We start from the raw sequence: 27,856 nt of genomic DNA on the forward strand, positions 1-27,856 counted from the left end.
TGATTCGGTGCAAGTCCCACGCCATGTGGTACCAATTCTGCTTTTCTATCTACCTTTTCTGCCACATTCCTCAGCTGCTCTCTAACTCTCAGACCTGTGGTCATCTTTATCATTCTGTTCTTTCTGTGCCTTTTTAGGGCACTTCGCGGAGATATGTCCATGTTCCCCGCATCCAAAGCACTTCCCCTCTCTGATGAAGCGAGCTCTCTCCTCAGGAGTAAGCTTGGGTCGTACATCTTTTTTTCTCTGGGTTGCTCTTTTTCTTTCTACTTTCATTCCCAGAAGTCTGTTCGGCTCGTTGTGTCATGACCTTATCTGTGGGGTAGGTCAAACTGCCAGAGTGAATGGCAAAGCCCCGCTTCGCATGACTCATCAACTCCTGAATAGAAGCTGACTTCTGTTCCAAGCAGTGATCTCGGATCTCTGTAGGTAGACCCAAGGTAAACCGCTCAATCTGTTCTTTGAACGAGATCTTCTTGAATGAAGAGGCGGGTAGAAAAGAGCTCCAGAATCTTTCACAATAAGAATTCACTGTATCGCTCTTGGTTATCTGGAGATGGTTCCAAGTAGCTCGTATATCTCACTCAAACTCTTGAGTCAACCAAGAAGAAATAAAAAGCCTCTTGAATTTCAGCCATGTAACTGGCACAGTCTGGCTTAATAGAAGCGTGGACCACCAGGTACGAGCATTCCCCTTATAGTAAGAGGCAACTCTCCGAATCTTGGAGTGCTCTGAATAGCGTCCTCCCGCGAAAGCGATGTCAAACTGCTGAAAAAAGACAAAGCCTTCGAAGCATCCGAGTATCCTGAAAAAGTATCAAACTTGATCGAGTGGCCACCTTCCTTAAACTCTCGGACTTTCTTGCTTTCATCTTCGAGAAAGTCATATTGGTTGGCTTTGTAAAAAATTCTTCTTGTTCGCATAAAAGTTTCCATCATCGGAATCTGAGCTGTCTGTAGACGAGTCCTCAGTAGACCTGTCAGTCTCTAGGCGAGATGTAGCCTTCTTTGCCTTTTTCTTGCCCTTTCCGAAGCTTTGTTTCTTGCTTCGCTTTTTACCTTTTCTGTCTTCTTCGCTCGAATCCGAGGAGCTAGAAGAACTATCAGAAGAAGAAGAAGAAGAAGAAGAACTGGGTACTCCTTCAAATCGAACACGCTTCTTCTATTTCTTTGCCTTGTCGAATGTCGACCGACGACCCAAATATCCCGGGAAGTCAGTGCCTTTCTTCTGCTTTTTGCCTTTCTTTTGCACGTCGAAAAGCTGAGCAATCCGTGCATCAACCACGTTCTCCAGTTCCTTCTCCGTATATTTTCTTGGAGGCAGAAGGTTTCTTGAGAGCGGGTTTCGGGAGTGGTGTTGTGGTTCTCTGCCACTCCGTCTGTACCTCTTCCAAAGAGGTCTAGTTCATATATTTTGCCATCTTCGGGTCCTTGGCAAAACTGAGCATCATCTTCGTTGCATCGCCGATCAATTGACGACGCGCCATCTCTCTTTGCTCCGCTTGAGTAGGCCGAGGCGGGCCATACTCTCTGTCAGAATCTTCATTGTGATCCCAGCCTGCATCTCCAGATGCAGAGGGAGTCGACTGATCATTGCCTGAAGCCATAGGTGCCGCGGAAAAAAATTCGAGGATCGGATTTCCCGTAGAAGAGAAATCGGTCGTGCTCTGATACCACTGTAACAAACTTGGACACTCCAAGTCAAGAATCAACCGCGACAACACCAAATAACCACTTCAAAACAATTCACAGATCACAATAGATTTGCACTGGCCCAGCGGAATTCCATGCCTAGAGATATTGGCCCCAAAGACTGGCGCCCCTTTCGGTATTTCTTTTTGTATTAATCAATCATCAAAGTACAAGAGAGCGGTTAGGGTTTCACTCTCAGACTCTGCGTCCAGATGCTCTGAGAAGTGAGGCCCTCACCACTAATTTAAAGGTTACAAGGGATGCCCAAAAGTAGAGCCCAAAAGCTTGAAAGCAAAAGCAGATTCTCTCTCTCTCAATGAGAGTCAATAAAAAAGCAAGTTCTCTTTTTCTCTCTCTTTCTCCCAAATCATAGGAAAAAGCACAGATTTGCGTATAATAATAATCCGCCTCCGCGATTTCTGGAAATTAGGGTTTGCAAGAATTTTAGGGTTTTTGCCGTCCGCCACGTCATCACTTTGTGACAATGGGCCCTAGGACCGGGGGACGGCCGTAACCGGGCCGGCAACGGAAGGGAACGTTGAGGGACGGACGGAAATCGGGCCGGACGGGCGGGTCGCAGGGGGGATGGACCGGGGACGGCCGGGGACGGACGGAACAGCAGGGGTCGGCCGGGAACGGCTGCAGTCCATTCAAAAAATGTGACCGTTTTTTACCGTTTTTAACGGATCTATGCAGCCCCAACTGCCACATTTTGGGAGCCTTGGCCCTTGGGAGGCTATAAAAGGTTCCCTTGGGCCTCTTAATACTCATAGTCTCAATGCTCATTCCAATTTGCAATTTCCCTCAAGCTCAAGGCTCACTCTACACTCTAGTCTCCACTCTCAAGTCTCTCCCTCTTCTACCCACTTTGAAGTTTGAACTTTGAAGCTCTCCTCTCCCTCTTCTACCCACTTTGAAGCTCTCCTCTACTCTCTCTCCACACAAGCTCTCCTCTAACTCCTCTAACTCTAAGCTCTACTCTCTCGAGTCTCTCCACCATCATGCCATCTCAAGCCAACTCCACTTCTCAAGCCGCTTCTTCTCGAAGGAGGCCCACCGTGCAAACGTGGTCGTGGTGGGATGAAGTCGACTTTAGCTCGCGTGGCAAAGGTGGCGGTGCAAGACCATGGACATGCAAGCTATGTCCATACAAGAGAACGGGTCGTTCAAACAAAGTGCGAGCCCATCTTCTTCATGAACCCGGTCACGAGGTGAAGTTTTGCCCTCATGTAGCTCTTGAGAAGAGGTTGGATCTTCTTGAGAAGCTCACGGTGTATGAGCTTGCGGAAGCGGCCAAGAGGTGCCGTTTTGTTGCCGTTGATCCCTCCGCCACGGCGACACCGCGAGAGCAAAGGGAAGCCAACCTTGACGACATCTCTCGAACCTTCAAGAGCCATGCATCTACACCGTCCTCTTCCGTTCCGCATCGCCAAACCACTCTCAACGAAAATTCGAATCCTAAATTGAAGGAAGAAGTAGATAGGTCGGTTGCCCGATTCTTCTTCCACGACCACATTGCCTTCCATGCTTCGCGGTGAGTTTCCCTTGGCATATGCACATTGCAATCTTCCATTTTGTATTCATAATGGGTTATAACTTCTCGACTCTCGACTCTCCATACTAACACAACATGCTCTATTTTGTGTGGATAGGTCTCCATACTTTCGAACCATGGTTACGAAAATAGGGGAATATGGCTCCTCTTATGTGCCACCTTCATCGGAGAGGCTTCGCACCACCCTCCTTGACAAAGAGAAGCTTGCCGTGGAGCAAGCGGCCCACGCAACAAAGGATTTGTGGGAGATCAATGGCGTCTCTCTTCTTGTAGATGGATGGAGCGACACCCGCAAGCGGTCCATCCACGAGGTGGTGGCCTACTCTCGAGGGGAGATGTACTTTGTGGAGTCACATGATGCATCCGATAGTGGCAAGGCCGCTGAGATGCTTGCTGCGGAGTGGACAAGCACCATAGAGATCACCGGCCCAGAGAATGTCCTTTGTATGGTTGCAGATGGAGAGACGTCAAATAGGGCAGCCGGAGCTATCATTGAGGGCATGTATCCCAGCATCCATGTCACATTTTGCATGGCGCATTGTCTCAATAACCTCCTCAAGGACATAGGGAACTTGTCATGGATTTCACCCACCATTGGTAACGCCTCTCGAATTGTCTCCTTTGTGCTCAACCATCAAAAAGTGCGCCATGAATTCTCAAAGAGGAGCCACTTGTCCTTGCTCAAATATTCAGAAACAAGATTTGCATTTAATCGGCTTATGCTAGGCCGCTTGTCTACATGTGGCGGAGCCTTAAGGGGCCTCTTTCTCAGTGATGAGTTCCAGGCCATGCCGGAGTCTACATCAGCAGTAGGATTGAAATGCTGAGAATGGGCCGACGACGCCGCTTGGTGGGAGGAGGTGAAGACTCTTGACGCCATGGTCAAGCCTATTCTACACCTACTTCGAGTGGTGGATGGCTTGCAGCCATGCATTGGCAAAGTCTACGAAGCCATGGATCAGATGATAGAGGCACTTGAGAAGCTTGTGCTTGACCCTGTTCAGTATGCGGAGATTCATGGCTTGTGTGAGTCGAGGTGGAATGGATACTACTCTCCACTTCATGCGGCAACTTATGTGCTTGACCCTGAGTTTCAAGGAAGGCGTCAAGAGACCGACAAGGAGGTGAGCAAAGGATGGCGGCTTGCATTGGAGCGCCTTGAGCCTAGCAGTGACATTAGGCGCAAGATTAGAGACGAGCTACTCAACTACAGGCAAAAGAAGGGCTCCTATGGATGTGTAGATGCACAGCTTGATCGCAACAAGATTGGCTCAGTTTTGTGGTGGGAGGACTATGGAGGAGATGGCCCACATTTGCAGCGCTTGGCTGTTCGTGTCCTTAGCCAAGCATGTACCACTAGTTGCTTGGAGCAACTATGGAGTGTGTACAGCCACATTGCCTCTAAGAAGAGGAATCGCCTTGGGGTTCAGAGGGCCAATGATTTGGTGTTTGTGAGCGCTAACTTGCGCGTGCTTGCCAAGAGCGTCACACACAAGGCAGATCCTTTCACTGAGTGGGAGATGGCACAAGAGAATCCATCTATGGCCGATACTCTTTTGGAGGAGCTAGAGGAGGATTTCGAGCCTCAATGCGAGCCTCCCGAGCCCTCATACATCGCTGACGACCTCGACTACGACGACGATGTGGAGATTCAGCAGGCGAGCACTTCTTGAGTTTGATGATCATTGATCACTCGACTCTCGAGTCTACGACTCTACCTACTACATAGCCCTTTGTACTTTTTGTTATCCTTGAGGTCTCAGGCTTGTCCTAAGTCCTTTAGGCTTTTTGACTCTTGAGCCCTTGTGGCATGCACTTCTCATTTTGTATCCATCGATCATCGATGTTTTATTAGCACATTTCAGCCTATATGACTCGTGTTCTTTGGTCTATTTAGTGTAAATTTATGGTCAAAGTGATGCTCTATGTGTGTGGCATGTGTGTAGGTCAAAAAATGCCAAAAAAACTCTTTTTTTTTTTGCCGTTCCGACCCCCGTCCCCGTTTCCTGACTTTTGCCGTCCCGACCCCGTTCCCGACCCCGACCCGCCGTCTCATGTAACTATGGCTAAATTAGCCCCTTCTCTAAAAGCTCGTTGACCTGACTCATAATCTCTTTCTACTGGGCTGCACTAACCCTGTACGGTGGTCTATTCGGTGGACTAGAACCTAGCACAAGATCTATGGTATGATCCTCAGGTCTCTCAGGAGGTAACTCCCCTGGCAAAGAGTCCGAAAAACAATCACTGAAACCACTCAAAAAAGTTGACCTATGACAAATTAGATACAACTTGAGGTACTTCTTTTGCAAAGATCAAGTACGCAGAAAGATGATTCTTTATTACAGATGAAATAGCAGAAGCAGAAACAACTGGAACAAACTCGCCTTTAAGCTTTACATCAAGGACATGAGTCTTTCCTCTTATGTACAAGGGTAATCTTTTTGTTGTATGTATCCACCATAGCATGCAACCTATAACACCATGGGATACCCAATAACACATCACAGCCCTCAAGTGGCATAATATGAAATTCTTCCGCATCCACATAGCTCTGAATGTGCAGACGAAGCTTTCCCAAAATGGGAGTAACAGGCTCTGAATGACCTGGGCATGCCAAACCTGCTTCCCTTGTCATACCCATCTCCTCTGCACGAATGCCCAACTTTGATGCCAATTCTGGTGATATGAAATTTGCACCGGCTCCTGGATCAAAGAAAACCAGCACTGTCTGTCACCAGTGTGTGACTACTATCTATCCTTTTTGTTGATTTCTTTCTTATTATCTATTTACTTTCACTTTTTGGAAACACCCCTCGGGAAATCTAACTGCCCTGCATTGCATAGCTAGTGTGGAACTGTCCAGAGGGAGTCGAGGCCTGAGGGCAAGAGAGCACTAAGGTTGGACAAGGACTATGGTTAGCCAAGTGGGGTCATTGACTAGCCAAAGTGGAATCCTTTGCTACAGAGGCTACATTTCAGTTTTGGATGTGGCCGCAGTGTACAAAGAGGGTCGGATGACCTAGAAAGATACAATGGCAGCATCTCCTACAATTTAGGGAACTGCTATTTTGGGACCTGAAAATGTCTTCACGTCATTACGTGCAGTTTGACATGGGGATCATTTTGTTACTCTGTGGCCAAGTCAACAGAGGCTGCAGGTGAGATATTTTTAGACCCGAGGGTCTAAAGCGGGAAAATGCACAAATGAGTGACACTTGGCACTTTGAGGCCAGTTTACTACTTATAGAGAAGGCAAAAACGTGATTTATAGTGGGGAGGCTCATTTTGCAAGTCTCTGTCACAGGTTAAGAGCTATGGAGTGCTTGCTTTCCCTCTTATGCACAGTGCGGTGCCAGGAGTGATGCCCTGCACGCTACGCACTGCCCTCTCTCTCCCCTTTGGCAGTATGTTATGCCCCTCTAGTGGGCTTTTCATTTGACCAATGTACAGTTGTGTGGGTTCATGCGCGATTGCCGAGGCAAGAGCCTCTTGCACAGGTACTGGATTAGCTAGCGGCTAATCCCCCCGCAGGTACAGGTGAATTCGGAGAGGTTTCACGCCAGAAATCTCGTCCGATTCAAAGGGCAAGTAGCCCTACAGGTGCGGGAGCTCGAGGACTTGCTAGGGATGCGACCGGCACGCGAAACGGAGCCCGAAACAGTGAATTACAGCCTGCTGTGTATTTTTGCAGGTTTAGGGTTTTGGCCCTAAACGGACCCTAATACCCCCAGGAGGTTCGGGGACGCAAGGGGACCGCTGTATAGGCGATCTGGCGCATTTTCAGGGCTGAAAACAGAGAATTCAGCGTGCTGCAGATTCTCGCCAGGTTTTGCAAAGTGCCCGTATGCGTCGGGAAAGTCGGTCAATGCGTGGGAATACTGACCGTGAAGGGTTCTAGTACAGTTATGCTGCCGAAATCGGGCTGGAACAGTGGAAATTCAGCCGAGTTTGTGCGGGGCAGCTTGTAGGAACCACAGCGTTTATTCCCTCTTTTGAACAATAAAGAAATACCGAAAGGGGCGCCTAAGTTAGGGGCCAATCTGGTGTCTGTCTACTCATACAGGTGCAATCTAGCAGCCTGTATCCCTCTCCCCTTTGTTGTGTCTTGAAAGTACAGGTAAAATAGACGACTAATAATGGGTGAAAGCTAAATCAAGGTTTAAAGTAAAGTCTACCGCCCTTTTTGGATTGAACAGGCCGGTTCCATGGTTCCATCGACGGGATTAAATCACTTTTTCCCATAGAAGTGAGCCTTGGGCAGTTTTGGGCTTGAAGACACAGGGGATCATAGACGAGACACAGGGAATTGTAATTATGGCTGACAGACCAGATGATGTGACTGAAGAGGTTTCCTCTTCACAGGGTCAACAGACACATGAAGTGGGTGAGTCCTCAAGACCACCACAGACTGATGATGATATATTCAGGACCCAGTTGGCTACTGCTGTGGCTATGTTCACACAAGTAATGCAGAATCCGAGGTTTTTAGCCTTTCTGCAACCTCCGGTTCCGTCTCAGCAAGTTGGGTCACTGGATCATATTCAAAAGCCTGTTAAGGCTCGAACACAGGTGATTCATACCGCACAGTCAATGGAAACACCTGTACACTTGACGGAGAACATGCAGTCTCCACAACGTATGCCTAAGGTGCAAGAACAGGTGGCTGAGATGCCAGTTTTTCAAGCTGTACCAATTCAGCCCGCCACCTTTCAGCAGCCTATAGCTGGTTCTAATGGGCAGGGAAGCAACCTACAGGCTATGCAACAGGTCTTCCCACCACCTTCAGTACACCCTGGCTATTTTGGAGGTGGATCGGTATTTCAGAGCATGGCTGGTCATGCACCTGGAAATCAGTTTTATACGCCAGGAACAGTGTTTGCGGGTGCTCAAACGATGATGCCTAACCCCATGTACAGTGTCATGGGTATGCAACCAGGGTTTCAAAGCACTCAGGGACAATTTGGGATGCCACAAGCAAATTTTGGTATGGCTGGAATTACAAATCAGCAGCCAAATATGGCATTTCCAGGTCAAGTTAATAGCGGCCAAGGAACACAAATGAACCCTAATAGTGTTCCCATGTTTCAGTCACTTCCATATGACAATTTAACGCCGCTGGAGAGGCCAACTCCGTACAAAGAAGGTGGCAAAGGAGTGTCATTCACGACCTTTACAGGGTTTGATGACAGGAAGAAGGCTCTTTCATTCCTCCAGCAGTTTGACAAGGCCTATGCAGGGGGAAACTTTACAGAGGCTTCAAAGGTCCGCAAGGCAGCCACTTTCTTGACAGGGAATGCGGGACAATGGTGGACAACTTTATTGCTTCAAGGGCAAGCTCCGTCCACATGGATTTACTTCAAGCAGATTTTTGCAGCAGCATGGTTATCTGATGATTTCGAAGCAGATGTCATGACAGAATGGCACCAGCTTAATGCTGCCACTTGCAGAAATCTGGATGATTACAATCGGAAGTTTTGGAAAGCTCTACTTCCAGTAACTTCCTATAGGTTTGTGCCATTGACAGAACAGATTGAAAAATACTGTTGTGGCCTACCTAAAGGATTGAGAAAGTACTGTACGAAGACAAAAGTCACTACTTTGACGCAGCTCATCGAGGTAGCAAACACTGGCAATGGTTTGCTCAAGGGAGAAGATTGTGAATTTAACACTGGCGTCAAGGCAGGATCAGGCAAGAAAAATTCAGCCAAGAAGCACGTTCCCAATGAGGCTCCTAAAGGGACTCAGGAGTCAGCCAACGCAGGGAAAGACAAAGCTACGGCTGAATCAGAAAAAGGACCAGCAAAGAAATGGAAAAGACGTTTTCCTCGCAAGTCAGAAGAGCAAAAGAAGGTCCTGAGGACAGAGAACAAATGCTTTATATGTGAGCAGCCTGGCCACATCGCTTACAACTGTCCTACAAAGAAAAGGCCAGCTGATTCTGAAGACAAGGAAGACAAGAAAGGAAAGAAGCCCATGGCTGGTCTAGTGCCAGATATGGTGGGCGACAAGCCAAATTCAGATGCAAGTGAGCTTTGCAGAGCATGGGGAAAGGTTAGGGATCAAACAGTGCTTATCTTCTTTGATCCAGGTGCCAAAGCCAACTTCATTTCCCCAGAATTGGCTTCAAAGTTGGGAATCAGACCTGAAGAGATGGGGTATACAGCAGAGGCAGGTTTGGCATGTCCACCCATCATCAGTGTGTGACTACTATCTATCCTTTTTGTTGATTTCTTTCTTATTATCTATTTACTTTCACTTTTTGGAAACACCCCTCGGGAAATCTAACTGCCCTGCATTGCATAGCTAGTGTGGAACTGTCCAGAGGGAGTCGAGGCCTGAGGGCAAGAGAGCACTAAGGTTGGACAAGGACTATGGTTAGCCAAGTGGGGTCATTGACTAGCCAAAGTGGAATCCTTTGCTACAGAGGCTACATTTCAGTTTTGGATGTGGCCGCAGTGTACAAAGAGGGTCGGATGACCTAGAAAGATACAATGGCAGCATCTCCTACAATTTAGGGAACTGCTATTTTGGGACCTGAAAATGTCTTCACGTCATTACGTGCAGTTTGACATGGGGATCATTTTGTTACTCTGTGGCCAAGTCAACAGAGGCTGCAGGTGAGATATTTTTAGACCCGAGGGTCTAAAGCGGGAAAATGCACAAATGAGTGACACTTGGCACTTTGAGGCCAGTTTACTACTTATAGAGAAGGCAAAAACGTGATTTATAGTGGGGAGGCTCATTTTGCAAGTCTCTGTCACAGGTTAAGAGCTATGGAGTGCTTGCTTTCCCTCTTATGCACAGTGCGGTGCCAGGAGTGATGCCCTGCACGCTACGCACTGCCCTCTCTCTCCCCTTTGGCAGTATGTTATGCCCCTCTAGTGGGCTTTTCATTTGACCAATGTACAGTTGTGTGGGTTCATGCGCGATTGCCGAGGCAAGAGCCTCTTGCACAGGTACTGGATTAGCTAGCGGCTAATCCCCCCGCAGGTACAGGTGAATTCGGAGAGGTTTCACGCCAGAAATCTCGTCCGATTCAAAGGGCAAGTAGCCCTACAGGTGCGGGAGCTCGAGGACTTGCTAGGGATGCGACCGGCACGCGAAACGGAGCCCGAAACAGTGAATTACAGCCTGCTGTGTATTTTTGCAGGTTTAGGGTTTTGGCCCTAAACGGACCCTAATACCCCCAGGAGGTTCGGGGACGCAAGGGGACCGCTGTATAGGCGATCTGGCGCATTTTCAGGGCTGAAAACAGAGAATTCAGCGTGCTGCAGATTCTCGCCAGGTTTTGCAAAGTGCCCGTATGCGTCGGGAAAGTCGGTCAATGCGTGGGAATACTGACCGTGAAGGGTTCTAGTACAGTTATGCTGCCGAAATCGGGCTGGAACAGTGGAAATTCAGCCGAGTTTGTGCGGGGCAGCTTGTAGGAACCACAGCGTTTATTCCCTCTTTTGAACAATAAAGAAATACCGAAAGGGGCGCCTAAGTTAGGGGCCAATCTGGTGTCTGTCTACTCATACAGGTGCAATCTAGCAGCCTGTATCCCTCTCCCCTTTGTTGTGTCTTGAAAGTACAGGTAAAATAGACGACTAATAATGGGTGAAAGCTAAATCAAGGTTTAAAGTAAAGTCTACCGCCCTTTTTGGATTGAACAGGCCGGTTCCATGGTTCCATCGACGGGATTAAATCACTTTTTCCCATAGAAGTGAGCCTTGGGCAGTTTTGGGCTTGAAGACACAGGGGATCATAGACGAGACACAGGGAATTGTAATTATGGCTGACAGACCAGATGATGTGACTGAAGAGGTTTCCTCTTCACAGGGTCAACAGACACATGAAGTGGGTGAGTCCTCAAGACCACCACAGACTGATGATGATATATTCAGGACCCAGTTGGCTACTGCTGTGGCTATGTTCACACAAGTAATGCAGAATCCGAGGTTTTTAGCCTTTCTGCAACCTCCGGTTCCGTCTCAGCAAGTTGGGTCACTGGATCATATTCAAAAGCCTGTTAAGGCTCGAACACAGGTGATTCATACCGCACAGTCAATGGAAACACCTGTACACTTGACGGAGAACATGCAGTCTCCACAACGTATGCCTAAGGTGCAAGAACAGGTGGCTGAGATGCCAGTTTTTCAAGCTGTACCAATTCAGCCCGCCACCTTTCAGCAGCCTATAGCTGGTTCTAATGGGCAGGGAAGCAACCTACAGGCTATGCAACAGGTCTTCCCACCACCTTCAGTACACCCTGGCTATTTTGGAGGTGGATCGGTATTTCAGAGCATGGCTGGTCATGCACCTGGAAATCAGTTTTATACGCCAGGAACAGTGTTTGCGGGTGCTCAAACGATGATGCCTAACCCCATGTACAGTGTCATGGGTATGCAACCAGGGTTTCAAAGCACTCAGGGACAATTTGGGATGCCACAAGCAAATTTTGGTATGGCTGGAATTACAAATCAGCAGCCAAATATGGCATTTCCAGGTCAAGTTAATAGCGGCCAAGGAACACAAATGAACCCTAATAGTGTTCCCATGTTTCAGTCACTTCCATATGACAATTTAACGCCGCTGGAGAGGCCAACTCCGTACAAAGAAGGTGGCAAAGGAGTGTCATTCACGACCTTTACAGGGTTTGATGACAGGAAGAAGGCTCTTTCATTCCTCCAGCAGTTTGACAAGGCCTATGCAGGGGGAAACTTTACAGAGGCTTCAAAGGTCCGCAAGGCAGCCACTTTCTTGACAGGGAATGCGGGACAATGGTGGACAACTTTATTGCTTCAAGGGCAAGCTCCGTCCACATGGATTTACTTCAAGCAGATTTTTGCAGCAGCATGGTTATCTGATGATTTCGAAGCAGATGTCATGACAGAATGGCACCAGCTTAATGCTGCCACTTGCAGAAATCTGGATGATTACAATCGGAAGTTTTGGAAAGCTCTACTTCCAGTAACTTCCTATAGGTTTGTGCCATTGACAGAACAGATTGAAAAATACTGTTGTGGCCTACCTAAAGGATTGAGAAAGTACTGTACGAAGACAAAAGTCACTACTTTGACGCAGCTCATCGAGGTAGCAAACACTGGCAATGGTTTGCTCAAGGGAGAAGATTGTGAATTTAACACTGGCGTCAAGGCAGGATCAGGCAAGAAAAATTCAGCCAAGAAGCACGTTCCCAATGAGGCTCCTAAAGGGACTCAGGAGTCAGCCAACGCAGGGAAAGACAAAGCTACGGCTGAATCAGAAAAAGGACCAGCAAAGAAATGGAAAAGACGTTTTCCTCGCAAGTCAGAAGAGCAAAAGAAGGTCCTGAGGACAGAGAACAAATGCTTTATATGTGAGCAGCCTGGCCACATCGCTTACAACTGTCCTACAAAGAAAAGGCCAGCTGATTCTGAAGACAAGGAAGACAAGAAAGGAAAGAAGCCCATGGCTGGTCTAGTGCCAGATATGGTGGGCGACAAGCCAAATTCAGATGCAAGTGAGCTTTGCAGAGCATGGGGAAAGGTTAGGGATCAAACAGTGCTTATCTTCTTTGATCCAGGTGCCAAAGCCAACTTCATTTCCCCAGAATTGGCTTCAAAGTTGGGAATCAGACCTGAAGAGATGGGGTATACAGCAGAGGCAGGTTTGGCATGTCCACCCATCATCAGTGTGTGACTACTATCTATCCTTTTTGTTGATTTCTTTCTTATTATCTATTTACTTTCACTTTTTGGAAACACCCCTCGGGAAATCTAACTGCCCTGCATTGCATAGCTAGTGTGGAACTGTCCAGAGGGAGTCGAGGCCTGAGGGCAAGAGAGCACTAAGGTTGGACAAGGACTATGGTTAGCCAAGTGGGGTCATTGACTAGCCAAAGTGGAATCCTTTGCTACAGAGGCTACATTTCAGTTTTGGATGTGGCCGCAGTGTACAAAGAGGGTCGGATGACCTAGAAAGATACAATGGCAGCATCTCCTACAATTTAGGGAACTGCTATTTTGGGACCTGAAAATGTCTTCACGTCATTACGTGCAGTTTGACATGGGGATCATTTTGTTACTCTGTGGCCAAGTCAACAGAGGCTGCAGGTGAGATATTTTTAGACCCGAGGGTCTAAAGCGGGAAAATGCACAAATGAGTGACACTTGGCACTTTGAGGCCAGTTTACTACTTATAGAGAAGGCAAAAACGTGATTTATAGTGGGGAGGCTCATTTTGCAAGTCTCTGTCACAGGTTAAGAGCTATGGAGTGCTTGCTTTCCCTCTTATGCACAGTGCGGTGCCAGGAGTGATGCCCTGCACGCTACGCACTGCCCTCTCTCTCCCCTTTGGCAGTATGTTATGCCCCTCTAGTGGGCTTTTCATTTGACCAATGTACAGTTGTGTGGGTTCATGCGCGATTGCCGAGGCAAGAGCCTCTTGCACAGGTACTGGATTAGCTAGCGGCTAATCCCCCCGCAGGTACAGGTGAATTCGGAGAGGTTTCACGCCAGAAATCTCGTCCGATTCAAAGGGCAAGTAGCCCTACAGGTGCGGGAGCTCGAGGACTTGCTAGGGATGCGACCGGCACGCGAAACGGAGCCCGAAACAGTGAATTACAGCCTGCTGTGTATTTTTGCAGGTTTAGGGTTTTGGCCCTAAACGGACCCTAATACCCCCAGGAGGTTCGGGGACGCAAGGGGACCGCTGTATAGGCGATCTGGCGCATTTTCAGGGCTGAAAACAGAGAATTCAGCGTGCTGCAGATTCTCGCCAGGTTTTGCAAAGTGCCCGTATGCGTCGGGAAAGTCGGTCAATGCGTGGGAATACTGACCGTGAAGGGTTCTAGTACAGTTATGCTGCCGAAATCGGGCTGGAACAGTGGAAATTCAGCCGAGTTTGTGCGGGGCAGCTTGTAGGAACCACAGCGTTTATTCCCTCTTTTGAACAATAAAGAAATACCGAAAGGGGCGCCTAAGTTAGGGGCCAATCTGGTGTCTGTCTACTCATACAGGTGCAATCTAGCAGCCTGTATCCCTCTCCCCTTTGTTGTGTCTTGAAAGTACAGGTAAAATAGACGACTAATAATGGGTGAAAGCTAAATCAAGGTTTAAAGTAAAGTCTACCGCCCTTTTTGGATTGAACAGGCCGGTTCCATGGTTCCATCGACGGGATTAAATCACTTTTTCCCATAGAAGTGAGCCTTGGGCAGTTTTGGGCTTGAAGACACAGGGGATCATAGACGAGACACAGGGAATTGTAATTATGGCTGACAGACCAGATGATGTGACTGAAGAGGTTTCCTCTTCACAGGGTCAACAGACACATGAAGTGGGTGAGTCCTCAAGACCACCACAGACTGATGATGATATATTCAGGACCCAGTTGGCTACTGCTGTGGCTATGTTCACACAAGTAATGCAGAATCCGAGGTTTTTAGCCTTTCTGCAACCTCCGGTTCCGTCTCAGCAAGTTGGGTCACTGGATCATATTCAAAAGCCTGTTAAGGCTCGAACACAGGTGATTCATACCGCACAGTCAATGGAAACACCTGTACACTTGACGGAGAACATGCAGTCTCCACAACGTATGCCTAAGGTGCAAGAACAGGTGGCTGAGATGCCAGTTTTTCAAGCTGTACCAATTCAGCCCGCCACCTTTCAGCAGCCTATAGCTGGTTCTAATGGGCAGGGAAGCAACCTACAGGCTATGCAACAGGTCTTCCCACCACCTTCAGTACACCCTGGCTATTTTGGAGGTGGATCGGTATTTCAGAGCATGGCTGGTCATGCACCTGGAAATCAGTTTTATACGCCAGGAACAGTGTTTGCGGGTGCTCAAACGATGATGCCTAACCCCATGTACAGTGTCATGGGTATGCAACCAGGGTTTCAAAGCACTCAGGGACAATTTGGGATGCCACAAGCAAATTTTGGTATGGCTGGAATTACAAATCAGCAGCCAAATATGGCATTTCCAGGTCAAGTTAATAGCGGCCAAGGAACACAAATGAACCCTAATAGTGTTCCCATGTTTCAGTCACTTCCATATGACAATTTAACGCCGCTGGAGAGGCCAACTCCGTACAAAGAAGGTGGCAAAGGAGTGTCATTCACGACCTTTACAGGGTTTGATGACAGGAAGAAGGCTCTTTCATTCCTCCAGCAGTTTGACAAGGCCTATGCAGGGGGAAACTTTACAGAGGCTTCAAAGGTCCGCAAGGCAGCCACTTTCTTGACAGGGAATGCGGGACAATGGTGGACAACTTTATTGCTTCAAGGGCAAGCTCCGTCCACATGGATTTACTTCAAGCAGATTTTTGCAGCAGCATGGTTATCTGATGATTTCGAAGCAGATGTCATGACAGAATGGCACCAGCTTAATGCTGCCACTTGCAGAAATCTGGATGATTACAATCGGAAGTTTTGGAAAGCTCTACTTCCAGTAACTTCCTATAGGTTTGTGCCATTGACAGAACAGATTGAAAAATACTGTTGTGGCCTACCTAAAGGATTGAGAAAGTACTGTACGAAGACAAAAGTCACTACTTTGACGCAGCTCATCGAGGTAGCAAACACTGGCAATGGTTTGCTCAAGGGAGAAGATTGTGAATTTAACACTGGCGTCAAGGCAGGATCAGGCAAGAAAAATTCAGCCAAGAAGCACGTTCCCAATGAGGCTCCTAAAGGGACTCAGGAGTCAGCCAACGCAGGGAAAGACAAAGCTACGGCTGAATCAGAAAAAGGACCAGCAAAGAAATGGAAAAGACGTTTTCCTCGCAAGTCAGAAGAGCAAAAGAAGGTCCTGAGGACAGAGAACAAATGCTTTATATGTGAGCAGCCTGGCCACATCGCTTACAACTGTCCTACAAAGAAAAGGCCAGCTGATTCTGAAGACAAGGAAGACAAGAAAGGAAAGAAGCCCATGGCTGGTCTAGTGCCAGATATGGTGGGCGACAAGCCAAATTCAGATGCAAGTGAGCTTTGCAGAGCATGGGGAAAGGTTAGGGATCAAACAGTGCTTATCTTCTTTGATCCAGGTGCCAAAGCCAACTTCATTTCCCCAGAATTGGCTTCAAAGTTGGGAATCAGACCTGAAGAGATGGGGTATACAGCAGAGGCAGGTTTGGCATGTCCACCCATCATCAGTGTGTGACTACTATCTATCCTTTTTGTTGATTTCTTTCTTATTATCTATTTACTTTCACTTTTTGGAAACACCCCTCGGGAAATCTAACTGCCCTGCATTGCATAGCTAGTGTGGAACTGTCCAGAGGGAGTCGAGGCCTGAGGGCAAGAGAGCACTAAGGTTGGACAAGGACTATGGTTAGCCAAGTGGGGTCATTGACTAGCCAAAGTGGAATCCTTTGCTACAGAGGCTACATTTCAGTTTTGGATGTGGCCGCAGTGTACAAAGAGGGTCGGATGACCTAGAAAGATACAATGGCAGCATCTCCTACAATTTAGGGAACTGCTATTTTGGGACCTGAAAATGTCTTCACGTCATTACGTGCAGTTTGACATGGGGATCATTTTGTTACTCTGTGGCCAAGTCAACAGAGGCTGCAGGTGAGATATTTTTAGACCCGAGGGTCTAAAGCGGGAAAATGCACAAATGAGTGACACTTGGCACTTTGAGGCCAGTTTACTACTTATAGAGAAGGCAAAAACGTGATTTATAGTGGGGAGGCTCATTTTGCAAGTCTCTGTCACAGGTTAAGAGCTATGGAGTGCTTGCTTTCCCTCTTATGCACAGTGCGGTGCCAGGAGTGATGCCCTGCACGCTACGCACTGCCCTCTCTCTCCCCTTTGGCAGTATGTTATGCCCCTCTAGTGGGCTTTTCATTTGACCAATGTACAGTTGTGTGGGTTCATGCGCGATTGCCGAGGCAAGAGCCTCTTGCACAGGTACTGGATTAGCTAGCGGCTAATCCCCCCGCAGGTACAGGTGAATTCGGAGAGGTTTCACGCCAGAAATCTCGTCCGATTCAAAGGGCAAGTAGCCCTACAGGTGCGGGAGCTCGAGGACTTGCTAGGGATGCGACCGGCACGCGAAACGGAGCCCGAAACAGTGAATTACAGCCTGCTGTGTATTTTTGCAGGTTTAGGGTTTTGGCCCTAAACGGACCCTAATACCCCCAGGAGGTTCGGGGACGCAAGGGGACCGCTGTATAGGCGATCTGGCGCATTTTCAGGGCTGAAAACAGAGAATTCAGCGTGCTGCAGATTCTCGCCAGGTTTTGCAAAGTGCCCGTATGCGTCGGGAAAGTCGGTCAATGCGTGGGAATACTGACCGTGAAGGGTTCTAGTACAGTTATGCTGCCGAAATCGGGCTGGAACAGTGGAAATTCAGCCGAGTTTGTGCGGGGCAGCTTGTAGGAACCACAGCGTTTATTCCCTCTTTTGAACAATAAAGAAATACCGAAAGGGGCGCCTAAGTTAGGGGCCAATCTGGTGTCTGTCTACTCATACAGGTGCAATCTAGCAGCCTGTATCCCTCTCCCCTTTGTTGTGTCTTGAAAGTACAGGTAAAATAGACGACTAATAATGGGTGAAAGCTAAATCAAGGTTTAAAGTAAAGTCTACCGCCCTTTTTGGATTGAACAGGCCGGTTTCACTGTCTGGTCTCTAACTTTGCCCCAAGCTCTGCACAGCTCCGTGGCATCTGTGTTTGGTTGGTCTCCAACCAAATCTGGAACGAGTCTTGCACTTGGCTTTGGCTTCTTCCCTTTATGGTCTGACTTGTCATCCTTATCCTGTGACTTCTTCTGTGGGCATTCATTTGCAAAATGTCCTTCCTGTTCACAAATATAGCATTTCTTGGCCTCCCTAAGAGCTTTCCTTTCTTCAAAAGTTTTGCCATAAAAATGCCTTTTTTGTCCTTGTCCTCGTCCCGAAGAAGACTTAGACTGCTTCTTGGACGTATCACCTTCTTCAATGGAGGGCTTCTTTGTGGGAGGCTCAGAAGGCTTTGCTGCAACATTGCCCTTGGCTGAAAACTGTTTGCCCTGGAACCCTTTCTTGTGGCTATTAAATCCATCGGAATCTCCCTTCGATAGATTGTTGGCCACTCTTGCATTCTATATCAAAACTGAAACATAGTTCATGACAGTAGTCTTTGTGCAATAGTCCCTGATTTTCTTGGGCAATCCGCAACAGTACTTCTCAATTTGTTCTGACAATGGCACAAACTTGTGAGAGGTGACTAGCAACAGTGCGGCCCAAAACTGTTTATTGTACTCTTCCAGATTTGCACACTGTTTAGCATTCAACTCGTGCCATTTTGTCATCACATCCACTTCAAAAGTGTTTGTCAGCCATGCAGGCGCAAAAAGCTGTTTGAATTGGACCCACGTTGTTGGGGCTTGACCCTGGTTCAACAATGCGGTCCACCATTGAAGCGCATTTCCTTTCAAGAAAGTGGCAACCTTGCGTATCTTTGAAGATTCCGTGAAGTTTCCTCTAGCATAAGCTGCATCGAACTGCTGTATAAAGGTCAAAGCCTTCAATTGATCCTTAGTTCCTCTGAAAGTTTCAAACTTCACTCCCTACCCACCTTCCTTGTAATCCTTCAGCTGACTCAAAGGAGCAAGGTTGTAAGGTACGTAGTATTCGGTACGTGTTCGATACGTACTGTACGTTGTACCGTATGGATTGGGCCATAAGGTATGTAAAATTCGTAGTATATTTTTTAAAAGCTAAAAATACAAAGAATTTCAATTTTATATACAACCTATCTAGTTTATAAACACTGCACAATACTTAAACATAGCCACAACTTTCAAAAAACACTTAATATCACCCCACAAGTTAAGTAACCGCTAGAATCGAGTCCAGACCACATGGCATAATGTAGGTCAAAAGTACATAACTGAATGTTGAATCCTCGTACAAAAATAACATAGTCACCCAATAAAGAGTCTGGGTGGCTCAAGCAACAAAATAAAAAGCATAAATGAGTCATGACAAATGTCCAAGTCCCAAGACCCAAAGCATTGGGCAATCACTAGTAACTACTACTCAAAATCATCATCAGAGGCTGATGAAGACTCGGAGAGCATGTCTCCATCTGTCAAGACATTGCCCTCGTCATCATAATCGGGCTCTCTCCTCTGGCACAGATGCTAGGGGAGGGAGGGAGGGAGGGAGGGAGAACCTTATCGGTGGCGGCAAATCCTTCCTTGGTCTCTGTGCAGACACTGTGCAGAGACTCTGTTCACAGTTCTACTCTCTGGTTCTCTATTGTAACTTGTGATAATAGCCAGTATAGGATAGGTGGACTTATTAAAGGCCTCGCCCAACCAGTCCGACCAAGGCGTATTAGGCACCGTTGGCGGAATTTTTTTTTTAACACCTAGCACGTACGGAATCGTACGGACGTACCGTACGGTACGGAATCAGTCCGTACGTACGTACGAAAACAGCCTTGCAAAGGATCCACATTATCATAAACAAGTGCCTGTAACAGTGGTGCTCCATGATTGTTCATTCCAGCACTTGCATCAACTGTTTTACCTATCATATCTGCATTTTGTACGTATGGCTGCGAAAAACCAACCATACCAAATTGTGTTCCAGGCACTCGAAACTGGCCGTAGGCACCCTGAAAACCTGGTTGGACACCCATGTTCGCGTACATAGGGTTACCCATGCCTGTTTGCATTGTCCCGAACACATTCCCTGGCATATAACCTGTGGAAGGTCCAGCCATAGCTTGAAACACTGAACCACCTCCAAAATAACCAGGATAAGTATTAGGTAATGGAAGGGTCTGACGCATAGCGTGTTCATTACTCCCTTGACCATTCACAAACGGTTCCTGTCTAGCTAAAGCAGTTGCTTTGGATCATTGGACACCGCTAGTTGCTCAACCACATGGGCTTTCCCTTGAGCATCATGAGTCCTCTGTGCATTGGAAATCTCCTTTTCCTGCAACGGCTCAGTCATGCCCTGTGTAGGAGGTTGAAAACACTGTGTCGGAGCCTGTAAGAACTCCTGCATCCTTGGGTTGTTAGCCAACTGCTGAAACATGTCCCTGCAGCAACGCAGTTGAGTTCTAAACAACCTGTCCTCTTCTTGAAGAGTTGAAGGAACTTTCTCCGTGCCATGTGAGGAAGATCCCTCTTCAGGTACTTGGTCTCTCTTACCTGCCATAACGACAAGCTCTGTGTTGCTTTCACCCACAACAATCCACGCTGCACTTTTTGAAGAAAAAGTGACTATCCCGTCAATGGAACCATGAAACCGGCCTGTACAACGTAGAGGGCGGTACTATTTCAATTACCTGTTAACTTTACACAGAGCACTGAGAAGGGAAGAGAACACAGTTGCGTCCAGTGACTAGAATGTCACTGCGCACACGAGACCGACACCCTGTAGGCCCCAAAGACTGACGCCCCTTTCGGTATTTCTTTATTCAAATTAAGGTAGACGATCCGACCACTTAGCACAAGCTTTCACAAAGCTGTCCAAACCTGGCGAGGGCTGAAAACGCAGGTTTTCGACCTGATTTTGGCAACATAACGACGCAAAAACCCCTGTAGGTCAAAAGCACCTGTCTAGGACGGATTCCCTCGCTATCTGGAAGCTTTCTGGTGAGCTGTCACAGAAATTCAGCGGGCTGTAATTCCCTGTTTTTCACTGCCGGGTGCCCAAAAGCCTGTACACGCATCCCTAGGCTCTCACAAGGCTCCCCCGGGGTTCCCTTGCAGTTTAGGTGCGAAACCCTAAACCTGCAGAAAAACACAGCAGGCTGTAATTCGCTGTTCGGATCGTTTTTAGCGGAGCGAACACGCCTACGCGTGTCCCAAGGGCTCCCACACGCAATGGGACAGTTCCCCTGTGAATTGGACGAGTTTTCACGCGAGAAAACTCTCCGAACTCGCAATCTTTCGCGATAGAACTGTGCGTACTTGTGGGGGATTAGCAATTAGCTAATCCGGTTCTTATTCAGAAGGCTCTTGCCTTGGCAAACGCGCATAAACCCCCAGAACTGTACATGTTCATCTGAGTAGCCCAACTAGAGGGCCATTACCATATGTGCCAAAGGGGGAGAGAGAGATGCACGAGAGCAAATCATCGCGCTACATGAGACAGAGGAGAAGGCAAGCTTTTCATTAAAGCTGTAGACCTGCACCCACTACTCACACACACACTGTAGGTCACTTACTGTAAAATTCAGCCTCCTCTCTCAAATTGGGCGCCCCCTCTTCATGCTGGAAGTGGCAAAACTGCCTGGAGCCGCCATGTGTCCAGTTTGCCCCTTTTGAGTTAATTCTTTAGTTCCCACTGACATATAAAGTTATAAGTGACTTTTCGAGTGGCCCAAACTTCATTTGGCGCACACAGGCTTCCATACTCATCAGAATTCAGTGCTAACTGGCCCGACCAGTCCCAGGCTGACCGACCCAGACTCTCACTGTGAGAAACCTATTCGGCCGCAGCCGTTTCACACTAGCCATGCAATGTCCACTTGCACCTTTTCAAGGGTTCCGAGGAAAACAAGTAAAAATAAAAATAAATAAAAATATCTAGTACTTATTTACGGAAGACAACAGGAAAAATACACCTCCTGGTGACACGTGGCATGCTCGATTGGAAAGAAACACGCCGAGAGGACGCGGAGAATTAAACTCAGAAGAACTAAAGTTGTGGCCGTGGGGCCTAAGGGGTAGTTTAAAGACTCTAAGCCTGCCCAACTTATGAGACCTAAAACCCAAAACTCAAAAGCTTGATCTTTGAAGCTGATTTTTGTAAATCGCGTTGACAAGCTGATGTGGCAGGCTAGCAAATTTTGCAAGGTTTCTGCGTGGATTTTGAGAGCAGATGCTTTTGAATGTTTGTGCTTTTAGAACTGTTGCATTTGGGCTCTGACTTTGGGCATCCCTTGTACGTTTAAAAGAGTCAAGAGGGCCACTCTTTCGTAGAGCATCTGGACGTAGTGTCTCGGAGAGAGTTGGACCCTCCAAAGTCGTACCTTTGCAAAACAATAATAAAGAAATACCGAAAGGGGTCCCAGTCTCTGGGGCCAATGCATCTAGGGATGGAACTTTGTCGTTCCATGTCAATTCTCCTATTATCTCTCTCTCTCTCTCTCTCTCTCTCTCTCTCTCTCTCTCTCTCTCTCTCTCTCTCTCTCTCTACAAGTTCAATGATTTTGCACTTTCCGTTCGTATGTTGCTATTGATTTCTTGCTTGGTGTTAGTCCCTCGTCGGGTCCATCCTGCAAACAAGACATGACGCAAGCCAAACTCACACCTAGATACACGTAGTGAGCGGACATCAAGCTCACCTCCCAGCCATAGAGCCAATACCAGCTCACCCATGAGCCTAGGAGCATATAGCCCATAGTCACAGGGGATGCCCATTTTTGGGCTTCCCGTCCCCACTTGCCGTCCCCCCCTCTTTTTCACACTAAAAATCCATTTGAGCCACGTCCCCCGACCCCACTCCTCGGGACGCGTCCCTTGTGACTATGTTGTTGCCAAGCAGGGTAAGCCTCTACCACAAGGGATGGTGTCCCATACCACCAAGCCCACTCCGGAACAAGTGTGCGGGTAGAGCTACCAAGGGCCTAGAGTCCAAGTGTGGCAATCACACAAGATGTCTCACAAATGAGACTCGAGTCCTATTTTTAGGACTTCATAACCAAAGGGCCAGCTTCACACTGGCCAGACATACTGCACGCGCCCATCCTAGTGTCTGGGGACGTAACACTTCCCCCCTTATTTTTTATTATTGTCCTCAACAATATCCTCGGTTATAAAACCGGAAAAACGATTTCTTAACGATCTAGCTAATTTCCAAGTGGCTTAGGATACAAGACGACGCTTCCACTTGATCAAATATTCAAGGTACAAAGACTTGCAAGAATTACGAACCCTTTCATTGAGAAATGATTCGTGTTCGAGTGGAATATAATGGGTGGTATCTTGCAAGTTTGGGACTTCCTTGGGAGGAATCACCAAGTCATCCTACCCCAACCATTCTTTCAGACAGCTCACGTGGAACACGAGATGAACAGCAATGCCTTGAGGCAAGGCCAACTTGTAAGAAACCCCACTTACCCTCTTTATGATCTGAAACAGACCACAATAGCGAGAAAATAGTTTCGAACATGGACCAAGTCGGATCGTTTCGGAATCCTTTGGTACCCTAAGGTACACCCACATGCCCTCTTGGAGTTTGCATTGGACCTATAGGGCTGCCAATGTTGATTAGCGTGAAAAGTGGCACGATCTTGCACCGTCTTTATGCTCTCTTTTTGCGCTTTGGAGCATTTCTTGCAAATCACGCAAGAAACTGGCTATGGATCGCATCTTGATCCCCTTGCATCCGGTGGCAATTGCTGGTTTCGGCGCATAACCATACATAAGCATAAACGGGCTATAACCAGTAGCCGATTGCTTTGTACTGTTATAAGCAAACTCAATCTACGGAAGGTAGCGTTCCCAATCAGATTGACATCGAGAGACATATACTCATAGCATGTCTTTCATAGTTTGATTTGTGCATTCGGTTTGTCCGTCAATTTCAAGATGAGCTGAGGACGACAAGCACAAACAGGTCTCCAAGTTTTGGAAGACCGTTTGCCAAACATTGCCTCTGAATTTTGAATCACGATCACTCACAATTCCGTAAAGCAAACCATAAAATTTGTATGAATGTTCCACAAAGAGCTGAGCTAACTCGTGACTCTTTACATAAACCGTGCCATCTTCACAAGTCGATCAATAACGACCCAAATGGCATCATGACCACGCCTAGTTCGGGGTAGTCCATTTGCTGTCAAGAATTTGCCAAGGATATAATAATCCTGCACATTTTTGACGCTCTGCTTTGTTGAGCTGACATTGTGCGCATTCCCGCTCTTGCAATTGGTGCATCATAACATCCAAAAAAGATTGGCTTACGGATATCCTCATCGATGGGCACACACACTTTGCCTCGCTTGAAAAGTAATCCATTATGAATGGAATACTTCTCCGCTACCTTTCTCTCTGTAGCCAACACAGAGGCATCCGGGCCACCATAGCTTTCGGGGCTACGTATTTGATCATGAACTCGTTGCCAGATTGCACCAAAGTTACGATCGTTTTGGCAAAGAAGGAAGTCAATCGAAATTTCAGCAAGAGTATTTACCTCAGAGATCTTACTAAGGGCATCGGCTACCATATTGGTAGCACCCTTATGGTAGCATATCTCGAAATCGAACTCCTGCATGAGTTCTGCCCACCTTACCTTTCAACCACGAAGGTCGGCGGGCTGATCACAGAGATATAGCAAAGAATGGTGATCCATCCATACCACATAGTGGGCGCCAAAGAGGTAACGGTGCCAAAACTTCAAAGCATGAATGACCGCCCACAATTCATTTTCCTATGTGAAATAACGAGTCTGCATTGTAAGCTTTTCAAATGCTACAAGCCGCCACAGGCATCCGTTTCCACCACAAGGGTTTGTTCGGATCCACAATCTGCAAGATCCGTGCAATAATAACAAGTCGCTTCAATGTTTGGAAATATAGATCGAGCTCATCGGTCCATCAAACAGACAGACTAAACACTACGCTTCTTGCTTTGGACGCCCTTTAGCAGACGAGTGAAGGGTTCTACAATACGAGCGTAGTCCTTCATAAATTTCCGAAACAAGCCAGTAAAACCCAAAAAGGATTTCACTTGCCTAATCGTGCGAAGAAGGAGCCAATCCAGCACAGCACATATCTTTTCGGGATCAATGTGACTGCCATCAACCGAGATGACATGACCCAAAAAATTCACATTAAGTTTGCTTCGCATACAACTTTTCTCGTCTTAAAATACGCAAGACAAGGCGAAGATGTTATAAATGCTCCGCGAGTGTTTTACTATAAATTAAGATATCGTCGAGGAACACGACAATCCATTTTCCCAAATACGGGCAAAAGAGATCATTCATCATTTGTTGGAAAGTGGGAGTGTTGGTCAACCCAAAAACCAAGAACTGGATACCATGTACGAAACGCGGTCTTCGAGACATCACGCGGATGTATCCGTATCTCATGATACCCGGAATATAGATCGATCTTAGTGAAATAGCGAACACCAAAGAGTCGATCCATAAGGTCATCCATGCGAGGTAACGGATAGGTATTCTTGACAGTAACTTTATTGAGACCTTTGTAATCTACGCAAAAGCGCATCCCTCCGTTCTTTTTGGCAAGAAGAACCGGAGCACCCCACGGAGGCTTACTAGGTTCAATAAAAAATTTTGCAAGCCATCTCGTCCTCCTCTTTCAGGCTGAATCTATAAGGTTGTCGAGAGACGAGATGGCTACTAGGCAAAAGCTCCCTTATGATTCAATTTCCTAACCGCTTCCAACATATAAAGTTGTCAATGAATTACAGCGTGCCCAAATTCCATTTAGGCACGCACATGCTTTCATACTCATCAAAATTCAGTGCTAACTTGCCCAACCAGTCACCAGTTGACCGACCTAGATTCACGATGTGAAAAACCCATTTGGATACAATCGTTTCACATTGGCCATACAATGTCCACTTGCACCTTTTCAAGGGTTTCGAGGGAAAACAAGTAATATAAAATAACTAAAAATATGTAATACATATTTAAAGAAGACTTCAGGAAAACAAAACCCAAACCCTAAACTTATAACCCCTATTCCTGAAATTTGCCACAGCAAGACATAGATATCCATCTGCCGAGGGAAATAAAGCTGTTGTTTCAAATTTCCTCATAAAGGCTTAAGATGTGTGAGTTACAGGTGCAAGGAAACTTCTCAGGCTTTGTAGTACTTGCTTTGAATTGTATTTCGCAGCCATCAGAACAGCCATTTTTGAGTTCGACTTGATGAAAGCATGTAGGTCTAATGGATGCCCACACTTCACACATACGAAACAAACAAAGTTGTCACTTTCTAAGTTTCCAAGAACCTCCCTTCCCACGGGAATGGCCATACTACAGCGGCTTCGAAACAACAGACATTCAATAGTTCGTACAGAGAGATCAGAAGAGAAGTACCATTCCGCCGATACCGCTGTAGAATTCGAGCACCCGCAGGGGTCGGTACTCCGCCATCGCCTCGACAGCTTCCCGCGTCACCATAAGGTGCCTTGGTTTGCAACAGAGTGACTTAATAAAACTTGTATGTAAGTGTTGAGAATGCTAGTGTGGCCGGCGGCCAAGGCCGCCTCTCTCTCTTTCTCTCTCCCCGCGTGCGCACTGCCCTCACTGTAGCCGGATAAAGGAAATTGCGACACGTGGCATTGAAAATTCACTCTCTTTAATAGATAGTATAGATTGAAGGATCAACATGTCATCTTTTCTCCTTATTGGCACCAGCACTTTTGCAACAAGGTAAAAAGTGAGTCACTTAGGCCTATTTACGGATAATGTATATGCCGAACAAAGTCTTCGTTAAATTCATCTCAAAGACATGTCCATAATCAAACTTGTATCTAAGTTTGATTATTACGGATAATGTATATGTCGAACAAAGTCTTCGTTAAATTCATCTCAAAGACATGTCCATAATCAAACTTGTATCTAAGTGTTGAGAATATTAAAAGATCAACACGTCATCTTTCTCCTCGTTGGCACTAGAACTGGGAGACACATTGGGAGCATCAACTTATGTAACAATTGTAAGCTTCTTCATGACACGATGCAAATTGTTTATTTCTTCCATTAATATCAAAGATAGAGCTGCAAGCAGGTGTTGTGAAGAAAAGAAACATAATTGAGCTTACAGTCTATCATGGTAGATATGTTCAAATCCCATTTGTTGATGTGTGGAATCAACCCTATCTATTAGTTATGTTCATCCATATCTACAAAGCATTTCTATATGCATATACATTATATTGAAAGGGTATGGAATCCCCTTTTTACATTTGTTTCATCGTATAATGGATAAGTTTAGAACTGCATATTGAAGTTGGCCTTGGGCCAAGATAAGGAGATCGGTTTATATAGGTGATGCATGATTAGGCTAACAGATGTCCATAATGTGAACTTGCTTAAAGAGGTAGTACATCTACTCTTATTAGGCAACTATCATTTGCAATGAACTTGCAGATTTGGGGGAAACTATCAATCGAAATTATTGGCGCACACACATAGTTTATGTGAAATTATATGTTGTGTGGGTAACCTCTCTTGCTTGTGTTTTTCATGCAAATCCAAAGCCTACATTTTTTCTTATAATATTTGCATCCAAAGCATGCATGTGAATTACAGGGAAAGATTGTCGTCGATAATATGTCATCCCCCTAATCTTGCATGGGAGGAGAATGGCCTTCTATCATCTGGTGTCGCACAAGAGGAGAACAACTCTCTCTCTCTCTCTCTCTCTCTCTCTCTCTCTCTCTCTCTCTCTCTCTCTCTCTCACACACACACACACACACACACACACACACATGATGATGATGTTGTCGATGATGGTGATGTTACTTTGCCTCGTCCTAAAAATGTCTTTGTTTGAGGTCATTGAACCTTGGCAATGCATGCCTGACCAAAAAGAGCAATTGAGAGAACATGGGCTAGAGAAATGGAGCAATGACATGTGACTTGCCTCTTGGCAAAAAGGCCATTGGTACTGAGTGAGTTTTCAAGTTAAAACATAGGCCCGTCGGTAGTTTTGAT

The 27,856-nt window shown here is 46.7% G+C and overlaps 1 protein-coding gene across 4 annotated transcripts in view; it reads right to left on the reverse strand.

The window, feature by feature from the left end:
* DNMT2 (DNA methyltransferase-2) overlaps nucleotides 1-26,411 on the reverse strand; it is a 75,427-nt gene extending 49,016 nt beyond the window's left edge. For 2 of the 4 annotated variants that reach the window (XM_086519958.1, XM_086519959.1), the window contains exon 1: nucleotides 26,233-26,411. In XM_086519958.1, the coding sequence (XP_086376084.1) occupies nucleotides 26,233-26,316 (84 nt within the window). In that variant the 5' untranslated portion in view covers nucleotides 26,317-26,411. The remainder of the gene's footprint in view (nucleotides 1-26,232) is intronic. The other 2 variants (XM_086519956.1, XM_086519957.1) reach the window with 2 other exon arrangements.
* Nucleotides 26,412-27,856: the final 1,445 nt, after the last annotated feature.

Source organism: Adiantum capillus-veneris, chromosome 9, assembly GCF_014529385.1.
Source record: "Adiantum capillus-veneris isolate H3 chromosome 9, ASM1452938v2, whole genome shotgun sequence".
NCBI classification, from domain to species: Eukaryota; Viridiplantae; Streptophyta; class Polypodiopsida; order Polypodiales; family Pteridaceae; genus Adiantum; species Adiantum capillus-veneris.